Source organism: Exophiala dermatitidis (genome assembly GCF_000230625.1).
Source record: "Exophiala dermatitidis NIH/UT8656 unplaced genomic scaffold supercont1.4, whole genome shotgun sequence".
NCBI classification, from domain to species: domain Eukaryota; kingdom Fungi; phylum Ascomycota; class Eurotiomycetes; order Chaetothyriales; family Herpotrichiellaceae; genus Exophiala; species Exophiala dermatitidis.
The window spans coordinates 1,817,000-1,837,306 of NW_008751649.1; the positions used below are offsets into that span (position 1 = coordinate 1,817,000).

The window sequence follows — 20,307 nt, forward strand, 5'->3', positions numbered from 1 at the left end:
TTCCGCGTATCTTTTACCAGTGAAAGTCTCGTGGCCATCAAAGCCAGAGACGTACTGTCTTGAGGCGACTGCAGCCCGCAGACTGGTCTAATCCGGGAGAGGCATGCTCTGTTCAGTTAGGTATAGCAGTACTGGCAGGGTGCGATGAGACGGATACTAGGATTGGGTAATTGGAGGACTAGTAAGAATTCCAAGTAGGAGTGCCTGTAAGCGAGTGAGCTCCCAGCATTCTAGCAGATGGTGGCAGCGGGGAGCAGAGACGGGAAATTGTTTATTAGCAGATAGCCAAGGTGGGCAGCACTGGCAGACGATGGCGACAACATACTAGTAGGACGTGGAAGATTTGTGCGGTGAAAGAGCCGCAGAAACGGGGGTTTCTTGGAGAGAGTCGCGGTCAGTACTCTAGTTGTTGCAGTGCTCTTCTGAAATAGTACTAAAGGTAGGTGTTGTGTATACTTGAAGTTGGAGGAGCCATGCGAGGCGGCAAAACAGCTTCGACCAGAGACCACTGGCAGGCGTGGATGGATGACACTGGCAGTAGTAGGGATCAGGAGCAGGGATAGAACTGGGACTGGATTCAAAATGAGCAGATCCGGCTGAGAGGCCGTGGACGTGGACATACCTCGCCTACCACCTAGGACTGCAATAGTAAACGTAGTAAACTGCTATCACCACCTCAAATAAGACCAATCTCTCTGTATATAACCAACTGCCTTGTTGCTGGCAGCATTCTCCTTCCTTCGAATTGGCCAGGGTCCGACCTGTCACTAGGTAGTATTGTGGTGCCAGTGTAGAATTCCAGTCGGTCGACGGACCCGTGGAAAAAGTCATTATTCCTGCCGTGCTGAAGTGGCCGATGCCAGAGTCTCGCTCTGCCGTTTTGACTGCTCGCTGCCGTCGACTCGGACATTCCATTCCTTCACTCGCTCCAGGTTGACTCCCGATGCTCCTCGCTTTACACACCGGCTGCGGCCTCACACGCTGCTCTTACGGGCCTGACACTGCCCTCCCCTAAGATCAGGCAGCGCCTGGTATCCGGGATGCCCCTATCAAGAACGCGTTCAGGCTCAACCTTCCCTTTGTTTCGCAGTCTCAGCGCCAGCGCCGCCGCCAGCAACAACCTCGAATCTACCGCCACAGAACCCTCTGACCAAGATGGCCGCAACACAGGCCGAAGCCCAGCTGGCACGGGATTTGGCTTGCCTACACTGGCGAGTCTAGCAAACCTCAATCTGCCACGAAGAAACCGAGACAAGTCGGGGGCGAAGAGAAGAAGCCTAGACAGTCGATTTCGAAAGAGCCGTAGCAGAGAGCCTCCTCCACTGGAGTCGACGCCTCTCACGGCCACCACCACGACTGGGACTGGCAGTACTACGACCACGACCACTCCCACAACGACTGTTGCTAGTGAGCCTGCTAACGAGCCCACCCCCGACTCGGTCGACCCTCTTGACCCGGTGCCACCCAATAAGACAGCCGAACCGCCCGATCGCGACGCTCCAAACGCACCAGCCACACGTCCATCAACCATTCCTCTTCCACCGATCCAACCCACCCGAAGCAACTCTGGTCTTTCTGTAGCGGCCACCCACCGCGGTTCGACCACAGCCTCAGTCTCCAAACCTACTATCATCGAAGAATTTGCTGAACCACCGCGTCCTTCAACGACCTCCACCTCGACCGCAGCCAGTCGTCCCTCCTCCGCGGTGGACGACACGTCTGCTCCGCCGACCATTGCTTCCGAACCTCCTCTGCTTTTCGTTCAGCGACCCTCCACTCCGACCGTCCCTACCCTGCCCAGTCAGTCATGCACTCGACATGATAGCGCCGGAGCGATGCAGAGAAAGATATGGGTGAAGCGTCCCGGAGCTTCCCCGACGAGAGTCGAAGTGGCCGAAGATGATCTGGTGGACAATGTCCGTGATGTGATTCTGCGGAAATATGCAAACTCCCTCGGCCGGAGCGTCGACGCTCCCGATATCGTATTGAAAATCGTCAGCCGCGAGCAAAGCAATAAGGTGGTGACCGCGGAACGAGTATTGGGCCCTGAAGAGCCCATTGGAACAACCCTCGATGCATATTACCCTGGTGGACAAACTGTGGACGAAGCGCTGATTATCGAAGTCCCTTCACGCCGAACACCTCGAGCATCTCCTCGACCGGGCAACCATCAAGTATCCTACTACTACCCAGACCAATACCGGCCTGACGATGCGGCTCGAGAATACTTTCCTCCCATGCCCGTGCACTCGCCGCACTTGGCGCAAGTACAACACAATGGCGTTACCCATGCCATGTCGGTCCTGACTACAGGCCAGGTGCCGCCTTTACCCAGCCCAGGATCCCATGGGCAAAGGAGACATGGACGGCCCAAGTACGGACGGCAACATACCAGCAGCCCCACCATTTTACATACCGTCCAGCCTACGGGGCAGGTCATAGGTGCGGTTGAATAACCCCATGTGACCAGACGAGGACTGGCTTGAGCTAACTAGGGTCAGCAGAATCTCAATCACAGATCAACGGCACCGTCCCCTCGGCACCTCCTCTCCCAACACCTCCTCCCGCGCAAGGTGTCAATGACCACGGTTCGACCATTACTCCACCCAATCGCGTTTCCTCTCCACACCCGGGTCAGAAGTACAAAAGGAAAAAGGATGCCATCATGGGCCGGTCGAGCAAGGGTGACCCGCCATCATCTTCCCAGCCAGCTGCCGCTGCTTTATTAGACGGCACGGTCCCACCCATCAACGTGCTGATTGTGGAGGACAACGTCATCAACCTGAAGTTGCTGGAAGCTTTCATGAAACGGTTGAAGGTCCGATGGAAGTCGGCCATGAATGGGAAGGAAGCCGTGGCCATGTGGAAAACTGGCGGGTTCCATCTGGTCTTGATGGATATCCAGCTGCCTGTGATGAACGGCCTGGAAGCCACCAAGGAAATCCGACGTCTCGAAGCTGTCAACGGTATCGGCGTTTTTGGCGGAAGCCCCATCGATGCTGGCGCGAGGATGTCTCCCAAGAACGGTGGTCCGGTCGGAGAGGAAGATGCTTTACCTGACCGAAGTCTATTCAAGAGCCCCGTCATCATTGTGGCATTGACGGCCAGCAGTTTACAGAGTGACAGGCACGAAGCGTTGGCGGCAGGGTGTAACGACTTTTTGACAAAGGTAAGCGACAGAACGCACGCTGCTCCTGTCCTGGGTTGGGGAAGGCATCACTAACTGGGAAGTATAGCCGGTCAATTTTGTATGGATGGAGCGTAAAGTCACCGAATGGGGCTGTATGCAAGCCCTGATAGATTTCGACGGATGGAGGAAGTGGAAACAATATGCGGCGGAGAAGGCGCAAGATGATCCGGCCAAGAAAGCGGCGGAAGAAAAGGAAGAAAAGGCCAAAACCAAGGCGGCCTTGAAGGCCATGTTCGCCCGACCTCCTCCTACTCTGGGAAACAGCAGTGGCTCGTCGACCTCGACAGAAAAAACGCCTACACCAGTCCGCAACGGATCGGTGAAGAAAAATTCAACTTTGAGTCCGACTGGTGGAAGTTCTCGCACCCCGAAGAATACCAGAAGTAACAGCGGCAGTGCCGGTGGAGCTACAGGCAACGGAGGGTTAGAAAGCATGGCGGAGGAGGATGAGAAAACGTCGTAAACACGGGAGCAGAAGAGAAGCGACTTTTTGCGACGTCGAGAATTGACGAACGAAAGACGAAGGATCTCCTTGCTGAGGTGGAATTTTTATGGCACGCCCGTAGCCCAGAGCCGAGTCCAGTGCTAGGGCTTGTGCCTGCGGCCGCGCTTGTTTCTGTTGTTGTTGTTTTTTGTATCCTGGTTACATCTTCTTTGCAGCGTGCATGCATGGCCCTCGGAGTTTGATACACACAGGACTGAACTGACAGGTTTGATTGGAAGGTCTGATATCTTCCTCTTTTTTTTGTCCTTTTGGTCATCACCATCACAGACATGACAGACATGCTCAGGTGTGTGATGTGTTGTTTTGTTAGTTGGTACCACACCTACTGTATACCTTGAGCAGGAACCTCATCTATACTAAGTTATTGTGTTGGAAAGTGGGACGGGTTTGACAATAACTACTAGGTACCTACTTGGCCTTGCAAGACTCGATGGCGAATTGCCGCGCCGCGTCGTTTCTGCAGGACCCTTTTTCGACAATGAGAATCCTATATCTTTATCAACCAGAAAAAGAAAGTAGTAGTAGCAGTAGGACTAACGTAGGTACCTACTACTAGTCCTAGTACTACATCGTACTGCCAGTGTGTACTGCCAGCTCAAGTTGGGGATGTCGATCGCAAGGCTGAGCGCCACGAGGCTACAGTTCCAGGTATACCTAGGCACGTTGTACTTGTGCCAAGCTGAGGCTGCGACCACTTGAACCCGAACTTGGAATGACGTCGCCTCAATGCCTCTAGACCGCGGACACTACCTACCAGGTAATCTACTACTACTGTATATTCACTGCAACTCATCAGCCTGCAGTGAGGTTGATAGTGTTGTGCTACTACTAACTTCAGGTACTAGGCACCTGATTCACTCTCGCCGTACTCCTCACCTATATACAACTGTACCGCAGGCCCAAGGCAACGGACAGACCTGCAATTTTCCAATCGAGCAGCTGAGCTCATCCCGTCGAGCGCTGCAGGCTGCCAGTGCCGTCTCTATCTACATAGTACTACTAGTATCTCTCTATCACACACGCTCTCGCACTCTCTATTCCTGCTCTGTTCTCCCGTCTCATCTCCTCCTCATCGGCATCGAAGTCGCATCTCACATCCCCACATCTCACATCTCGCACACCGAGCGACAAACAAGACAACAATGTCGACGGCCAAAATCGCAAAGACGATAGCCCGCCAGAAGGAGAAGTAAGTTTTAGATCCCCATAACTCATCCTACCAGTAGTTCGCCCGAGGTCCTTTTGATTGACTGACACTCTCTCGGGTAGGATCGCAGAAGGCAACTTCTACGAAGCCCATCAACAACTCCGAGTCATCACGGCGCGCTACCTCAAGGCCCACGACTACGCGTCCGCCAGCGATGTCTTGCACACTGGATCTTTGATGTTACTGCGGGCGGGCCAGGGCGGTTCCGGCGGCGATTTGGCCCTGATGCTGCTGAACGACGTCTATGTCAAGGGCGAGTGGGTGTGTAACCAGGAAAATAAGAGTCGGCTGGTGGAAATCTTGCGTGCGTTTCCGACGGGCGAGCCGACGAGAAAGAGATTTATTACTGAAATGGTTGCTTGGTCGGCCAAGTTTGGGGACATCGAGAGGGGCGATCCGGAGCTTCATTTTGAGGCGGGCAAGGTTTATGCTGAAGGTATGTTCAACAGTACACATTACATCGATCAATCACTGGATGCGGTTGCGAGTGCTTTGGAGGGGAGGGAGGACCATGGAAGAATATATATACTAACCATCCATCTGTGTCTCTACAGAAGGAGAAGTCTACGACGCCGAACGACACTTGATTCTAGGTACGCGCGAGTCGGCCCCTATCCTCGCTTCACTGCATTACAACTGGTATCGGCTCGACCAGCCGCACCTGGCGGCCATCTACGCGTCGCGCTCCGTCCTGCCATACTTGCTGGTTGGCGACCTGGCGTCTGCCAACCAAGCCCTCAGCACTTTTACCTCACACCTGACCACGTCGAACCCGGCTCTACTCGCCATGTCGCAGCCTCTGGAGTCGAGCAAGTCCGGCTTGAGTCTGCGCGTGTTCCCGTCCATTCCGCTCCTCAATTTCCTGGCGTTGCTGCTGCTCGCGGCCCAAAAGGCCGACGCCGGTCTGTTCCGCCAGCTGGCAAAGTACTACGCCTCCCATCTCAAGGACACCGAAGGTCTCTGGAGCGACGCTCTTGCCAATATCGGCGACATCTGGTTCGGCATCCGTCTGCCTAGACAGGGTGGGAATCCGCTGTTTGATATGATGGGGAGTATGTTGTTCGGCGGCGGCGGCGGTGCAGCCAGTAGTCCTGCTGCCAAAGCTGGCACGCCGAAACTTCCGCCTGCTGCAAAGGAGATTGAAAAGCCGCCTACCATGGATCTGGATTGAGTAACATTGAGCGACAATAGAGGTTATATCAGCCTCTATTAGTTGTTGTTGTTGTTCTATTTGTTGATGTGATCTTTCTCCGTGGCTAATTTAGCCAAGGAACGGCTGGATGGATGGGGTTTGAACCTGGTCTTCAGTGCGCCGGCAGTTCAAATCATACAAAGAACAGAGACACCAAAGAACACACACCACTAGCTGACTTTTTGGTCATTTTTGTTCCTGCCAGTATTGTCATTTTCCCCTTAGGTACCTAACTGTTACTGGGTCTGGTTGTGGTGGGCTGGTCAATCAATCATACACTCCAATCTCATCCCTTCCAGCAGCCCCAAAGCCCATGCCGGTGGTCGATGACTCGCCAAACATCCAGGCCTCTTCCTCGGCGCGCGCAACTTCTCGCCCGAGACTGCCCATGATCAGACCCATGAGTTCTTCTCGCTCGGCCTCTTCTGATTCCGAGTAGTCGGGCTGTGTAGTCTGGAAAGAACTCTGTCCTCCGTAGTGGTAGTAGCTACTACTAGTAGGATCTGGAGGGTCATCGTGGTCGTGATCGTCAAAGTATTCATACTCAGCAGTCTCGTTTTGAGCGTGATGGTGACTCGTCAGGTGGTCATTAGTATTAATATTAGTATTACTGGCGCTGGCGCCCTTATTGGTGGTGGTGTTCATGTTGTTTGCTGCGTCGATTCCTCCTCCTCTCCTTCGCCGGGCGACTCGATTAAATGATTGCGAGTGCGATTGCGAAGACGAGGCTTTGTTGCCGCCAGGGCCGCTGGTCGCCACGGAAGACTTGCTTTTCATCGCCGCCCGGGCACGTTGTCTGGCCATCATTTCGCGCAGCAGTCGCTCAATGCGTTCGCGATCGCGGCGCTCTTCGTCTGCTTCGGCCTCGGCCTCGGCTTCTGCCATCACGGCCGCCGCTTGGATATGGTCGGGAGTGGTGGCTTCTTCTTGTTCTTGTCTTCTCCGTCCCCGCTGGTATGCTCGTGCCACCGCCTCGTCCTCGGCGTAATGTGGGTTGTGTCCTTGGTGCATGTCGACATCGTCGTCGCCACCCGGGGTTTGTTGTCCATTGTTGTCGTCGTCGGCATCAGATAGTCGTAGTCGCCCAGGTAGAACTGGGAGACGAGGCAGGACCGGTCTGCCTGTGAGCGGGTTGAGGGCGATAATGGACGCATTAGGAAATAGTGTTGCGGTCGACCGCGGGCTGAGCGGTCGATTGGGGGAAATGGTCGGGTCGTAGCCCTCGGTTAGAAGGGCACGGTGGCTGGACGAGGATGTTGTTGGCTGGAGGATGTGGTGTTGCTGATGTTGGAGTTGTGGGATGCCATTACTGGGCGGCGAGGGGTGTCGTCGTTGGTGGTCAAGTCGCCGTCGGCCTGCCGCGGGCGACTCGAATGTCGCGTGCTGCTGCTGCTGGTGCCCATCCTGGCCCGGTTCGGGAGACATGTTGCGGCTGGTGTAGGGAGATAGTTGTGGAGGGGACGGAGAGAGTGAAGGCGTCGAAACGGACCGTTGGTGCGTCCGCGGATGAGGTAGTGCCCGATGTTGGTATGGGTTGTTGGTCGGTTGACTGGGCGGCTGTTGCTGTTGTTGTTGGTCTCGAGCGGTGGTTCGAGAAGTACCATTGCTGGTACTGGTAGTACTGCCTTGGCTGTGCGATGTTGTCTGAGACGCACTGGCAGTTTGCGATCCTGTTCTAGACGCCGGCCGACGTGACAGATGAGCCGAGAACAGGTTTCTTCGTACAGAGCCCGTTGTTCCAGCGTGCGACGCGGAGGACAGGAAATGCGCGCTGGTGGGGGATAACTCAGGCGGCGGCGGGCGTGAGGGAGGCATCGCGAGTTGGTGTAGGGATAGGATTTATTAGTAGTGAATATGGTTTGAACATGAAAAACGCAGATTCAGGACATTCACCGGCCGGGAAACCTTCGAGGAGGGCGAATTGATCGATTCATTTTATTGACTGAGGTGCCAAACAGAAACAGACACAGAAACAGAAACAGAATGCCACTTCGAGTAACAAACTGTCGGACATCTCAAGGGCACGCGCCGCAGGAATGTCTTATCGATAAGCCGATTCTACGGCGAAACACATGTTACTCAAAGTGTAGTCCTCTCTGATGCTTCCAACCGCTGATGCTGACTTTTATTCTTTATAGAACATGATGGGTCCATCCAATGCATACCGACAGCTTTTGTGTTGCATGAAACAAGTTGCTGCTCACCTGGAATAACCCTCCAGGGTCTCAGTCATGTACTCGCTGTCCACATGAACTGTCGGCAGCTGTTGAAAGGCTCGTTACCTATCAATCGAGTCTATTTCCGAGGGGCATCTACCGACGCCTCGGCCATGGAGTCAAGGGTCAACCGACCAGTTCTGTACGCCAGGACCTCAATTCATGCTTAGTGGTTTGGACACAGGGAAACCACTAGCTTAAAATTTCGGCCAAGGCGAAGACAAACAGCGAATCTGCGAGCAAGATCGATGCAAGGCTTTCGTGATGTTGCACAAAGCTAAACAGGCTCTTGGAAAGCCGTGCTGGTAGGATGGAGAGCGCACTGGTGCTCTTGACTTGACGGCCGACGAGGCTGAATAGATCTTTCCGTTAGTGGCTCTGGTCACATTTGTGCTGCGGTCCCACAACATAAAGCGCTCTTCGTGTATTTGGAACACCCATAACAAGTAGGGTCCGAGCGGTATCGACCCATTCAATCGGCCAGACGGTCCTTCAGTTCAAGCCGACTCCAACGCGGGCGGGCTTCCATGACCGTGTCTCAACGGGTTGCTGGCCAGTGGGGTTAAAAGCGGTCATTGTCGCAGGGGGGCTCGTCCACACCATACTGGGTGCCGAGGCGGTACGAAAAAGACGTATATAGGGGCTCTCTCTGCGGCGGGTTTGGAAACCATGTCTTCTCGAGTCGTACAGCCCAAGTCCGTATTCCTCAGCAGCCTTCTCCCTTCTCTGCTCCGGCCCTAACCCAACGACTTCTCTACGGACAGCATGACTACCAACGACAGCCGCGCGCCCCAAACGAATCGCGATGGTGCCAATCCATCTGATTAGGAGGAGAAAAGCCCGTCCTCGTCATCGGAGGCGGTGTCGTGGGCCTCCTCGCTGCGTACCATCTGGCTCAGGCGGGCATTGAAGTTGAAGTCATCGAGAGAGTATCAGGGCCTCCTGATGATCCTCGTGCCTGCGGGTATCACGGTCCCGTACAGCTTTATCTCGAGAAAATAGGACTGTACAAATTGATCCGAGAGGAAGGGTTCATGGTTCGAGGGATGCTCTGGAGAACCTTGCCCAAGGACGATGGCGAAGGCGGCAAGAGACTCGGAGACATCCTCGCTTCACAGCCACTCGCTGCCCCAGACGACACGGAACTCAAACCGGGAAATGGGATTTTGAATCTATCCCAAGGCAAGCTAAACCGACTGCTACTTCGCGAGGGTTTGAAGAGTGGTCGAGTGCAAGTCCACTTCGACACCGAATTTACATCAATGCTGGAAAACACCGCCGAAGGAGTCACAGTGTTGGCCCGTGACACCAAGACTGGCGAGAAAAAGAGATGTCGCGCGAAATACCCCGTAGGTACCGACGGCGCGCACTCTGCAGTTCGCAAGGGTCTTGGTCTTTCCTTCGCGGGCCACACGTGGCCAGAACGCCTGTTTGCGACCAATGTCATGATCAAGAACGAGGCCGTCCCATTTCCCACGCATTTCCTCCTGGATCGCAAGCATTGGAGCGTCTGTACGCCTCTAGAAGACCCCATCGTTGGCCAGACCACATTGTGGCGTTGGGCCATGGCCAAGGACCCTGAAGCAAGGTTGTCAGGCGACGAACTCACCTCAGACGAGTACATTTTCAAACTCTACGAGCGGACCATGGCAGGCCCCCGACCGCTGCAGGTGGAAATCAAGTGGCGCACACTCTACAACATTCACCAACGACTTGCACCAACGATGCGCAAGCGTAAGATTCTCCTGGCCGGTGGTGCCGCGCACATTTGCAAGGTAAGGAAAAATATTCGACTCTATCTTATTCCACCCCCGTGGCGCGCAGCCCTTCTCGTCCTTTGGCTTCTCAGCGTCCGGCTACGTACATACATTCCCTGTTTTACACGCCCCAGAATTTGTGGAGCAGGGGTTGGAAAAGAAAGAAAAAGAGATATATCCGTCTAGCCTCCGCTTCCCCTCCCCTTCTTTTTTGGCCCTGCAATGCAAAGCCACCATTTGTTGACTTGACTGTATTTCTTGCACTGCAGCCCATTGGCGCCCTCGGCCTCAACACGGGCATCCTCGACATCGAAGCATTCGCCGAAGCCCTGATCATGATCCTAAAGGAAGGCCGCTCCGACGCCGTGCTGGACGTCTACAATGACGAACGACGCAAGGTGTTCCAGAACTTTGTCGACCCGATCTCAACCCAGAACAAACTACGGCTGCAGTACCAGCCACCCGAGATGGCCGCCGAGGACGACTGGTACTTGCGCATCATGGCCAATCCGCACCCGACTAAGGAACAGGTGATGGGGTTGATGAAGCCTTATTTCGAGGACTGGAGGACTGATATGAGGAAGGCGGCCCAGCGTGTTGTCTAGTCTAGGTGCGAGGCGTAGAGCTAGGTTAGGTATATTATAACCGTATAACACAACAACTGGCACCCGAACATGTTGGGAGGACGTCTCTGCCTGTTCTACAATAAGTTGAGCACAGCTGCGGTACATTGTTGCTGGCAGCTATATCTCCATTTGAATGCTTTCTTATACAAATAGTTTCCATCTTTTGCAATTCGGTTCCATTTCTTTTTATGGCATGCTTAATTTTGTAACATTTTATCATTCACGTCTTGATTCAGTTTTGGAGTCCATGGCCCAGCGATTTCCCGCCACGGTGCTCTGGCCGTCATCTCCGAGGTGCTCAATCTATCTGGCCTTCCGGCTGTGGCAGGTCAAATGATGGCACCATCACAGGTTGTGCCTTTTTCTTTCTTCTGAGGAACAAAAGAAAAGAAAAGAGCTGGTTACATGATTATGAAAACAGGAGCAACGCAGAAGAGCATCATTGACCAAAAAGGAATCCTAGTGTCTAAGACGTCTCTGCACTTGCCGTCTCGTTATTTTGTTCCATCAGACGCACTCTCTCCGTCTATTCGAGGTCTTGTCCCTCAAACACAGGCAATCTCTTGAAAACATCCTCCCAAGTCTCCTCCCCATCGACCAGGGACTTGACGGCGGCGATGATCTCGTCCTCACTGGCTCGGACTTGCTTGGTCGAGTCACGTTCTCTTAGCGTTAAGGAACCGTCCTTGACGGTCTGGAAGTCGATGGTGATGCCAAAGGGGGTACCGAGCTCGTCGTTGCGAGCATATCGTTTGCCAATGCTGGCAGAAGAGTCGTCGACCCGGTTGGAGATACCAGTGCGCCGCAGACGGGTGGTCAACTTCTTGACGAAGGGCTTGAAATCCGGGTGGCTGGACAAGGGGACGAGCAGGACCTTGGTAGGCGCGACGGTCGGGGGGAACGACAAGACGGCACGGGCGCCGTCGCCTTCGCGGGTCCAGTAGACATGCTCCATCAAACTGTACAAAATGCGACCGATTCCAAACGAGGGCTCGATCACGTTGGGCGTGTATTCGCGGATATGTTCGGTTCGCTTCCTCTTTTCGATCTTGATCAGGTCCTTGTCGAGTTCGGTCGTGCCGCTGCCCACACCAGGCGTCTGCACCTCGATCTTGCCGTTCTTCTCCAGCTCCAGGGACAACTTCTCACGCAGCTCTTGCGACAAAGCATCCACGGCGGCCTCGACGGCTTTGGCGTCCTTGCGGAACTTGGGGCCCAACTTCTTGCGCTCCAGGTCGATCTGGTACTCTTCAATAACAAGGGGCTCGGCCAAGGTTTCGCGCACCACGAGCGGGGCTCCCGTCTTTTTGGCGTGCACGGTCAAATCATACGCACTTCGGTCGGCGCAGCCAACACACTCGATCCAGCCGTAAGTGGTAAACAATTCGGCGTCCCAACAGTCGGCGGCATAATGGGCCATCTCGTTGGCCATGTGTTGCCGAAACCGCAGTTTCGAATGGTCGATCCCGAGCTTCAACAGGAAATCCTGAATGCGGACCAAGAAATAGCCGAGCGTTTCATTGTCCACAACTCCAGAAGACACTGCCTCGCCAATGGACAGCACGTCGGGTTTGGTGCTGCCAGAGAGTTGCGTTTTCCGGTTCAAAAGAGTCAACTTGACATCCTTGACCTCTTCGAAGCGAGGGTGTTTCTTGCCACTCTTGGGATCGACAAAATGTTCGATTTCGGCCATCAAGAACTCGCGCACTCGTAGGAGACCGGATCGCGGGGAAATCTCATTTCGGAACGACTTGCCAATGGACGCCGAAGCGAATGGCATGCCCTGTTGGTTGAACTCCAACAACTTCTGAAAGTTCAAGAACTGGCCCTGAGCCGTCTCCGGACGAAGATAGCCATTTGGCTTGTCAGCGCTGGGACCAATCTGAGTCTGGAACATGAGGTTGAACGCCTTGGGAGGATCCAAATCAGCACCGGTGGTTGGGCCCTTGATGTCGAATTTCTTGATAAGGTCTCCAAGCTCGTCTCCTCCATAGTTGTCGATTTTGGCCAGAGTCTCTTCGTACTCCTTGACCACGGCGTCGTCGAGCTTCTTGATTTCAGTGTCCTTAATCTTCTTCTTTTTCTTGGCCTCTTTGGCCTCGTCGACCTCGATCGTCTGACCACGAGCATCCTTGTCTGCCCTCAGCCTCGCTTCGAGGACCTGCTCGACCAAATGGTCCGCTCGGAAGATCTCGCCGCTCTTGGGGTCCTTGCACATCCAGTCGGCAAACTTCTCCACGTGGCCGCTTGTCTGAAGGATCGCCTCGGGCGTCAGCATGGTGCAGTCGACCTCAAGCATGTCTTCTTCCAGGACAAAGTGTTTCCTCCACAAATCCACCACGTTGGCTTGCAGGGCGCAGCCTGGCGGACCGTAGTCGTACAGGCCACGCTCTCCTCCGTAGATCTCGAACGAAGGCGTGTAGAACATCCTCCGACGCAGCACCGGCTCGAGAGCTGCCCGATCTAACGGCTGCCCGGTCTTGGTGGTACTGGTCGCCATCTTGACGGGTGCTTTTTTGCTGGCTTTGATGGGTTGAAACCGGAGCGCAGATGATGTCGAACCGAACGATCTCACAAATTCCGAGGAAAAGTGGTGGCCTTTGGTCGCTCTCGATAACAGGCTCAGAGGGCGCATGTACGAGACACAGGGAGCATAAAAGGCACTCCTGCGAGACTTGCGAAGAGTGAGCGCAGGCAATGAATGACGGCGGAGCTGGGTTACGAGTGGTCCCTCAATGAAGGAGTCACCAAAATTTGTGGTGCAATGTTCGGAGACTACTTTCTCCGTATAGCATTTGTTACACACGAACACGCAGCCCCAGATGACTAATCACTGACACAGATAAGGCTGCACCAGCCACATACCCATAGGGACAGTCCAGCCTTGCGGTGAGTGCAGTGTGCCCGACGATTGGCGGAGAGATGATCGGCCGCTATCACTGCCAGTAGCGTTGGTTTGTTCCGCGCCCAAAACTTTTTTCCCGGCCGGCAAAGTACAACTACCAGAGGAGACGAAGTTGGGAATTTGTTCTGCGTTGTACGCCGTCCGTTCTTCCGCCAACACTTGTTGCATCCTGAGGACATGCCCTGGTGAAAGGAGGCAATACAAAGGGGAAATCCATTGATTTTCATACACACCGCACCCGGCGAATAAGCCACCTGCGCATACTTATATCACTGGCACAGGGTATACTTGTTGTACCTACGCAGCCATGCCGTCCCGAACCAAACTCTCCGATAAAGCCGCCCTCCCATTCCGGACAGCCAACAAGCAAAAGCGACAAGAACTTCACTTGAAGCAGAAGCGGGCGCGGGATGCATTAAAGCGAGCCGAGCGGTTTGGGCGGAAAAAGGAAGAAGCCAAGAACCCTCAACTGCGCGAAGAGCGGCTGCGGCGCAACATCCCCATCACGATCGACAAGAAACGTGTCTACGACGAGGTTGAAGATGAGCCCGAAGATGGCGGTTTGGGCATGGTCTACGACGTGGAGAGGATGAAGAGAAGAAAACTGGCTGAAGAACAACGACTCGAGCTTGCGGGAGAAGAAGAGGACGAAACTCCAAGCGATGATGACGACGAAGATCACGATTCCATGCTGGACGAAAGCGAGAGTGACCGCGAGGGGGGCTCTCACTCTGAAGAAGAAGAAGAAGAAGACCTAGAACCGCACGAGGCGGCGCATGATCCGCTCCCGTCAAAATCCCAGATATTGCGCAAAAGCAAACAACAACGGCAGCCCGAACAAGACCGTGCAGCCTCGCCCACCCGGTCGACAACTTCGACCAATCTGTCCCTTGCACCCGCGGCGTTGGCGGCGAAATTCCCAACTCTGTTTCTATCGCCAGACGCGCCTCCGCCGCCAGACCCCAAAATCCTTATTACCACGTCCATCAACTCGACGCTACACGACGAAGCGGCGATTCTGACCTCTCTGTTCCCCAACAGCAAATACATCCGACGGTCGTCGCACCGGTACGGCTACAAGTTTTCCGTGAGGGAGATTTCTTCGTTCGCCCATAACCAAGGGTACACGGCGGTGATTGTGCTGGAGGAGGACCAGAAACGGCCCTCCGGGATGACGGTCGTCCATCTACCTCAGGGACCGACGTTTCACTTCTCCATTTCCAACTGGTACACGGGCAAGGCGATCCCGGGCCACGGCCGCGCCACCGACCACAAGCCCGAACTGATCCTGAACAATTTCACCACTCCGCTGGGCCTGGTGACCGCCCATCTGTTCCGCTCGCTGTTCCCAGCGACACCCCAATTGCAGGGCCGCCAGGTCCTGACCCTGCACAACCAGCGTGATTACATCTTTGTGCGCCGCCATCGCTACATTTTCCGCGAGAAGCGCGAGACAGAAAAGTCCGTCGTCGGCCCCGATGGGAAAGAAGTCAAGGGCGTCGAGGGCATCAGAGCCGGCCTGCAGGAGTTAGGCCCCCGTTTCACTTTGAAATTGAGACGTGTTGATAAGGGCATTCAGAGACGTAGCGGCCAGGATTGGGAGTGGAAGGCCAAGATGGAGAAGACCAGGACAAAGTTCCAGCTTTGATACTACCTAACGATAATAATATCAAAACTAACCTGCTATCCAATTCACCCAATATGAGATCCAGCGGTTACTACGCGAGTTCACACTTTGATATCCCCTGAATGGGGTACTAGTAATCAAGGAAAGCATATGGCTTCCATAATGACCAACAGCGCTTGCTTAGAGCCCATGACACCGATGACATTTTCCGATGAATACACACAAAACAATCATGCCGTTCGGACGGGGACTTGTGTAAGCCATACACGTACGACTCCGACGTTCCCCAGCTTGTCCAAGGTCTCCTAATGATAGCGAGGATATGATGCAAATGTCATTATCCGTAGCGCGTAAAAAAAACTTGAGACAGACTTCTTCCACCAAAAGCCCATTCGATGCAGCATAATCTCTGACCTCACCGTGTCCCTGGACGATGCTCCGTCAGACCAGGGGCGTAGCCATAACAATGCAGCAATCCTCCTTACGGTGCAGGCGCGCTGCCGTTCAGGATGAATGTGGTTCTTTCTTCTTTCCTTTCTCCATGGCATCCTCCAGTACGTGCAGCCTCTCGCGCGTGATCTTGATCGCATCCCGCATTTCCCGCTGGCCGATTTTCTCCTCTCGTAGCTTAGCCTCGACATCTCTAAGGACAGAGTTGAGGTTTTTGCCCCGTTGACGCCGGTTCCCCTTCTGTTTTGCGGCATTTGCCGATTCCGCACTACCCCACAGGGGCTGGTCCCGCAGAAGGACGGTATCGACCCCTGCACGGGCTTCAAGCCACTCCCAGAATTCATCTTGTTGACCGGCCCAGAGAACGTCGTAGGCCGCGAGACGCTCTGGTTGTGACAGTCCGGCAGCTGGACCCAGTCCAGTTCCTCCTGTCGGGCCACGCAACCACAATATCATCACCATGACAGAAAGCATCGCCACAAGAACCTCCATCTTCAGCACTGGCCTCAAGACTGAAATAGCAGGTTGCAATGGAGACCGAAGAAACTCTAATGGTCCCCAATCATCAGCTTTCTTCTCTTCAGCTTTAACTTTCTCCTCTTTAGTTTTCTTCTCGCCCTTGCGCTTCTTCTTCGTCGTTTTGGACACCTTGCTAGCATTCGTGGTCCCTCTGGGTCGGCCGCTGACAGCACTTTTGAGCACCTTCACCAGACTGTCTCCATATTGCTGTTGGCCGTCATTGGCACCCTTTTCGATTGGACCCTTCAGCCAAGACTTTGCCGTCCACTCGATTGTACAGCTCATCTGAAACCTCGTCGAGTTTCCAGGACCCCATGAGAGACAATATCGAGTCTTTGTGCTAAAGGCGTTGCCGCTGGGCACGTCAGGCGTCGACGTGGAACATGTGACAACGACGGCCTTTTCAAGGTCGAAGAAGTCCAGAGTCTCGGTGGTGATGCATTTGGTCGACTTGGGGCCAATACTTCCTCCAAGTGGTTTGATATATGTGTATTGTCGACTCTTGATTTCTTCATTCAGACCTTTCTTGTCGTCTTCAAGTACAACCTCAGTACACTTGCTTTCATCGGCCAAGAACTTTCGGACGAAAAGCCCGGATTCGGGACCATACAACAAAGAGTAGACCTTGCCCAGAGGAGCAGGAATGATCTCGTCTTTCAAGGCCTTGTCGTAAGGTGTGGCGATGTCAGTAGAGTCCGTTGGAGGATGTGTCGCAGGGCCAGGGTAGTCCTTAGCTGCCTCTGGAACGCCTGCTTGAAGAGCAAGTCCTGGTGGAACGTCGCTGGCAGTGCCTGCCAACACACTAGCTGTCTGCGCGACAGCAGCCGCATTCATGCCTGACGCTTTCCTCGACACTGTCTTACCGTCGCCAATCTCGCTGTCAGCATGACTGCCGCTACTATCCGCAAGACTCTCTGCACTGTCGTTGTCTCCTTCCGAGTCAGACTCCTCAGTTGTGCTCCCTTCGCTGACTTGACCACTTCCAACAATCTCCGCCGCAGGCTCTATGTTGACATTGGCCTCTTCAGCTGCCAACTGCTTACCGTTGACGCTCTTCTGGAAACTCGCCGGGTGACTGACGCGCCATATTCCGATCAGTAGATCGTAGGTTTGCTCACGGTATAATAAACTTCGGAAAGTATGCCTGGCGTGCAATGTTTGAATGGCAATGGCATTCTGGAACACCACGGCGGTATTTTCCCGCTCGATGCTGACCACTTCATCGAAAGAGATCACGACCGTGGTGACCCAGCCGAGAATGTTGCTGAAGAAACAGATATGTCCTTCGGAGATATAAAGCCGTCCCGCCAGCAGAATCTCTTTTTGTAAGGCGCAACTATAGTCTTCGATCAAGTAATCATCCTCGGGCACACTGCGAAACTGCTGATGAAAGTTCCGATTCCGCAGTTTCGGAGCCAGAGTGAAACCCGATACACGAGGCCCTTTGGCGGGATTCACCAGAGCCGCGGTGCTAGCTCCTATCATAGCACCAATTGCGGACTGCCCTGTTGCCGCCGAAGACCCACGAGATCGTCTTTTGCCCAGCTTACTGCGAACACTGTTTGTCCGTTTGATCGTGGTACCGTCACTGTCAGCGATGCTCCCATTCGGGGGCGTCTTCTCTCCGCTCAACGTGCCTGGGAATGCCTGCGAAGTCTTCACATTCCCGACAGGGTCGGCAATTTCTGCCACCGGTGTCTGGGCATCAGTGGGCTTTTCATAAGCCGCCGAAACGGCTCGTTTCGCAAGAAGATCTTCGACTTTCGCGGCTGCCTTCTCCCGGGCCAGCGTAGAGTCTTTTCGTAGTCCGGCCAGATCAGGTCCAGTGGTGGCTGAACCTTTGTCATCAGGCTCCAAACCCAAATGCTCGAAGTTGAGGTCTCCTGAGCCCATGGTTTCAATGGCCAATTGTTTCCGAGGTACTTCGGGTTCCGGCGGCTTTTTGGTTGATTCCTCTTCCTCTTCCTTAATGGATTGCTCGAACGGTTTCGGCTTGACCGAAGTGTCAGACGCATTGGTTCCGGACCGTGTCCGATTCTGGCCGGTCAGGTTGGTGATGGTGGTCGCAGCATTTTGAGCTGCAGAAACCCAGGAAGAGAACAAGCCACCACTTGGGGTCCTGTTGCCAGTTCCGCTCCCTGAGAGCGCCTTGCTCTCCTCCATTGTTGGGGTTAAAGGCGCCGTCATGGAAGTGGACAACTTGCTTGGCTGATGAGTGATGGAGGAGGCGGAACGAATGCGGCGATGGGAGATCATGTTTCCCGAAGGGCTGACCACGATGCCTGCCTCGTCCTTTGGATTTACCCCGGCTTTATTTGACTGCGGAGGGTCTGGTCTTTCTTCAAACCTCGTATCGGTGGGAGTAGGCGGGGTGACCGTGGTCACAGGCGTACTGATCAGAGCTGCAGGTGGAGTCAATGGCCGTATCATGGTGTCTAGATTGGGCATGGAATGGTTTTGCAGCTGGCCTTGATCCGTCCAGGATCCAGGGCTTGCCTCTTGCGACTTCGATTCGGCGGTTGCACTCGTCCCAGCGACCAGGCTAAGGCTGCTCTTGGGGCCTGAAATGCCGCTCGCCATACCTGTCGAACTTCTTTCGGGACTCGTGGGCGAAGTCTTACTACCCTTTGCAAACACGTCGCGGAAGCGGCGAGAGGGCGACACACCCCGATATGAACTCATGCTCTCGTCCTCTGCTGCTGGCGCCTGACCTCCTGCTCTGTCATTCAATGTCGTTGCATTGAAAGTTGATTCTGATTCAAGTGGAGGGGCGCCCTTTGAAGATGGTGATCCACTTATTTGACCAGGCTCCAGCAATACCGGTATGTTTCCAAGCGAACGCGTTGCAGAGGAATTCTGTGCTGGTTCATCATTGTTCCGAGCGGGCACAGTGGAGACCAAGGGAGAAGACATCGTCAGGTAGCCTGTGTGAGAGTCGCGAGAAACGAGCGGCGGTGTTTCCACTTCGGAGTCGTCTGTAAGAAGGCTGGTGTCACCGTCGGGGGCAAGGCTGCTGGATTGCCTGCTCAGAGCATCTGGCGGTGTAGTTGTGCTCAATTTAGACCCAGTTCGCCCCCGTGCCAAATGATCTGCTACGACTTTCAACTCTTCCTCCCTGAGCTTCCTCCTTTTCCTCTTGCTGTGTCCAGGCAGCAGCTTTCGCATACCACTGCTTCCAGACTTGCTGCTTCCATCTTGGCTGACAGACCGAGTACTTTGTCTTGTAGGAGATTTATCGATGGAGAGGGAATCGATGGAGTTCGTCCGGAGCCCGCTAATTGTCTCGTCACCTTGGAGGTCGGCTGAACGTCTCCTGTTCGAGAGCACTTTCTTGATGCCCTTGAGTTGAGGGGAGGGCTCCGGCATTGTAGGAGCGCATGAGGCAAGAAATCGATACAGTCTGTGGTCATTCGAGACAGCGTGGCACCAAGACGAAGTCGAGTCGGTGTAGGTATGCAGTGGTGTCGTGTCGTGTCGATTGTTTACCGTATGGTTCAAGTGACCAATGGGCAGAGTGATGTCACGTAGGCATTGGAGAGGAGGTCGCACTGGGGTCAATGCACAGGGGGAGAAATGCAAGGAGACGCGCTACCCTAGGCTCTTTAATGAAGGACTTGATGTAAGAATATTCTCGTAGAATCGAAAAGCGGTTGTCTACGTAGGGAGAAGGTACGTCCGAAGGGAAGTGAAACGAGGTGTAACGGATGAGCAGAGAGGATTGTGGAGGATGATGCTGAGAAGGCAAGAAATAATCATCATCATGGTCAAAAGGAATGACAGGTTGACAGATCTGAAGTTTGTCCATGTAGCCAGGCGTAGCGTACCTTGGGGGGTATAAACGCCAATCGTTGGGTACCCGCTTGGGGTAGGTACCTTACTTTAGGCACTGGACCTTAGGGAGGGCGCCTCAGGCGAAGTTGAAATACAGCCGTCAGTCAAAATCTTCCTTTTACGTGTGCTTAGCAAAATCTGCATCCTACTATGGATGTTTGGTAATGCAGTGTCAGACGGTGCCTAGGCACCGTTGGGGGGGAGGAGACGCCTCTACAATGTAGCACCTAAACGAGGAGAGGTGCCAGGCGCGGTGGCAGACAGGTGGGTGACCCGAGATCC

General features: G+C 54.2%; 7 protein-coding genes across 7 annotated transcripts; 4 read left to right on the forward strand and 3 right to left on the reverse strand.

Annotated features, from left to right (window-relative positions):
• Positions 1-1,040: 1,040 nt before the first annotated feature.
• HMPREF1120_04973 (osomolarity two-component system, response regulator SSK1) lies at positions 1,041-3,653 on the forward strand (the record flags this gene model as incomplete). The annotated part of the gene is made up of 3 exons (XM_009159122.1): positions 1,041-2,442; positions 2,505-3,169; positions 3,237-3,653. The coding sequence occupies 3 exons, from the start codon at positions 1,041-1,043 to the stop codon at positions 3,651-3,653; spliced, it is 2,484 nt and encodes an 827-aa protein (XP_009157370.1).
• Positions 3,654-4,430: 777 nt separating this feature from the next.
• HMPREF1120_04974 (uncharacterized protein) lies at positions 4,431-6,483 on the forward strand. The gene is made up of 3 exons (XM_009159123.1): positions 4,431-4,884; positions 4,965-5,338; positions 5,457-6,483. The coding sequence occupies exons 1-3, from the start codon at positions 4,838-4,840 to the stop codon at positions 6,071-6,073; spliced, it is 1,038 nt and encodes a 345-aa protein (XP_009157371.1). The 5' UTR covers positions 4,431-4,837; the 3' UTR covers positions 6,074-6,483.
• HMPREF1120_04975 (uncharacterized protein) lies at positions 5,374-8,090 on the reverse strand. Its single transcript, XM_009159124.1, has one exon. The coding sequence runs from the start codon at positions 7,907-7,909 to the stop codon at positions 6,362-6,364; it is 1,548 nt and encodes a 515-aa protein (XP_009157372.1). The 5' UTR covers positions 7,910-8,090; the 3' UTR covers positions 5,374-6,361.
• A 110-nt stretch (positions 8,091-8,200) lies between these two features.
• Positions 8,201-10,860, forward strand: HMPREF1120_04976 (uncharacterized protein). Its single transcript, XM_009159125.1, has 2 exons — positions 8,201-10,085; positions 10,337-10,860. The coding sequence occupies exons 1-2, from the start codon at positions 9,345-9,347 to the stop codon at positions 10,670-10,672; spliced, it is 1,077 nt and encodes a 358-aa protein (XP_009157373.1). The 5' UTR covers positions 8,201-9,344; the 3' UTR covers positions 10,673-10,860.
• On the reverse strand, positions 10,587-13,507 carry HMPREF1120_04977 (glycyl-tRNA synthetase). Its single transcript, XM_009159126.1, has one exon. It carries the CDS (start codon positions 13,326-13,328, stop codon positions 11,220-11,222), a length of 2,109 nt encoding a protein of 702 aa, XP_009157374.1. The 5' UTR covers positions 13,329-13,507; the 3' UTR covers positions 10,587-11,219.
• A 158-nt stretch (positions 13,508-13,665) lies between these two features.
• HMPREF1120_04978 (brix-domain ribosomal biogenesis protein) lies at positions 13,666-15,409 on the forward strand. Its single transcript, XM_009159127.1, has one exon. The coding sequence runs from the start codon at positions 13,906-13,908 to the stop codon at positions 15,244-15,246; it is 1,341 nt and encodes a 446-aa protein (XP_009157375.1). The 5' UTR covers positions 13,666-13,905; the 3' UTR covers positions 15,247-15,409.
• On the reverse strand, positions 15,224-20,140 carry HMPREF1120_04979 (uncharacterized protein). The gene has a single exon (XM_009159128.1). It carries the CDS (start codon positions 19,558-19,560, stop codon positions 15,730-15,732), a length of 3,831 nt encoding a protein of 1,276 aa, XP_009157376.1. The 5' UTR covers positions 19,561-20,140; the 3' UTR covers positions 15,224-15,729.
• Positions 20,141-20,307: the final 167 nt, after the last annotated feature.

What these genes read in the sequence shown, in the direction of transcription:
- HMPREF1120_04979 (XM_009159128.1), bottom strand. Translation starts at nt 19,560, where the DNA reads ATGCCGGAGCCCTCCCCTCAACTCAAGGGCATCAAGAAAGTGCTCTCG.
- HMPREF1120_04978 (XM_009159127.1), top strand. Translation starts at nt 13,906, where the DNA reads ATGCCGTCCCGAACCAAACTCTCCGATAAAGCCGCCCTCCCATTCCGG.
- HMPREF1120_04977 (XM_009159126.1), bottom strand. Translation starts at nt 13,328, where the DNA reads ATGCGCCCTCTGAGCCTGTTATCGAGAGCGACCAAAGGCCACCACTTT.
- HMPREF1120_04975 (XM_009159124.1), bottom strand. Translation starts at nt 7,909, where the DNA reads ATGCCTCCCTCACGCCCGCCGCCGCCTGAGTTATCCCCCACCAGCGCG.
- HMPREF1120_04974 (XM_009159123.1), top strand. Translation starts at nt 4,838, where the DNA reads ATGTCGACGGCCAAAATCGCAAAGACGATAGCCCGCCAGAAGGAGAA. An exon ending in ATAGCCCGCCAGAAGGAGAA is followed by an intron (nt 4,885 to 4,964) that starts GTAAGTTTTAGA and finishes TCTCTCGGGTAG; the next exon opens with GATCGCAGAAGGCAACTTCT. An exon ending in GGGCAAGGTTTATGCTGAAG is followed by an intron (nt 5,339 to 5,456) that starts GTATGTTCAACA and finishes GTGTCTCTACAG; the next exon opens with AAGGAGAAGTCTACGACGCC.
- HMPREF1120_04976 (XM_009159125.1), top strand. Translation starts at nt 9,345, where the DNA reads ATGGTTCGAGGGATGCTCTGGAGAACCTTGCCCAAGGACGATGGCGAA. An exon ending in GTGCCGCGCACATTTGCAAG is followed by an intron (nt 10,086 to 10,336) that starts GTAAGGAAAAAT and finishes CTTGCACTGCAG; the next exon opens with CCCATTGGCGCCCTCGGCCT.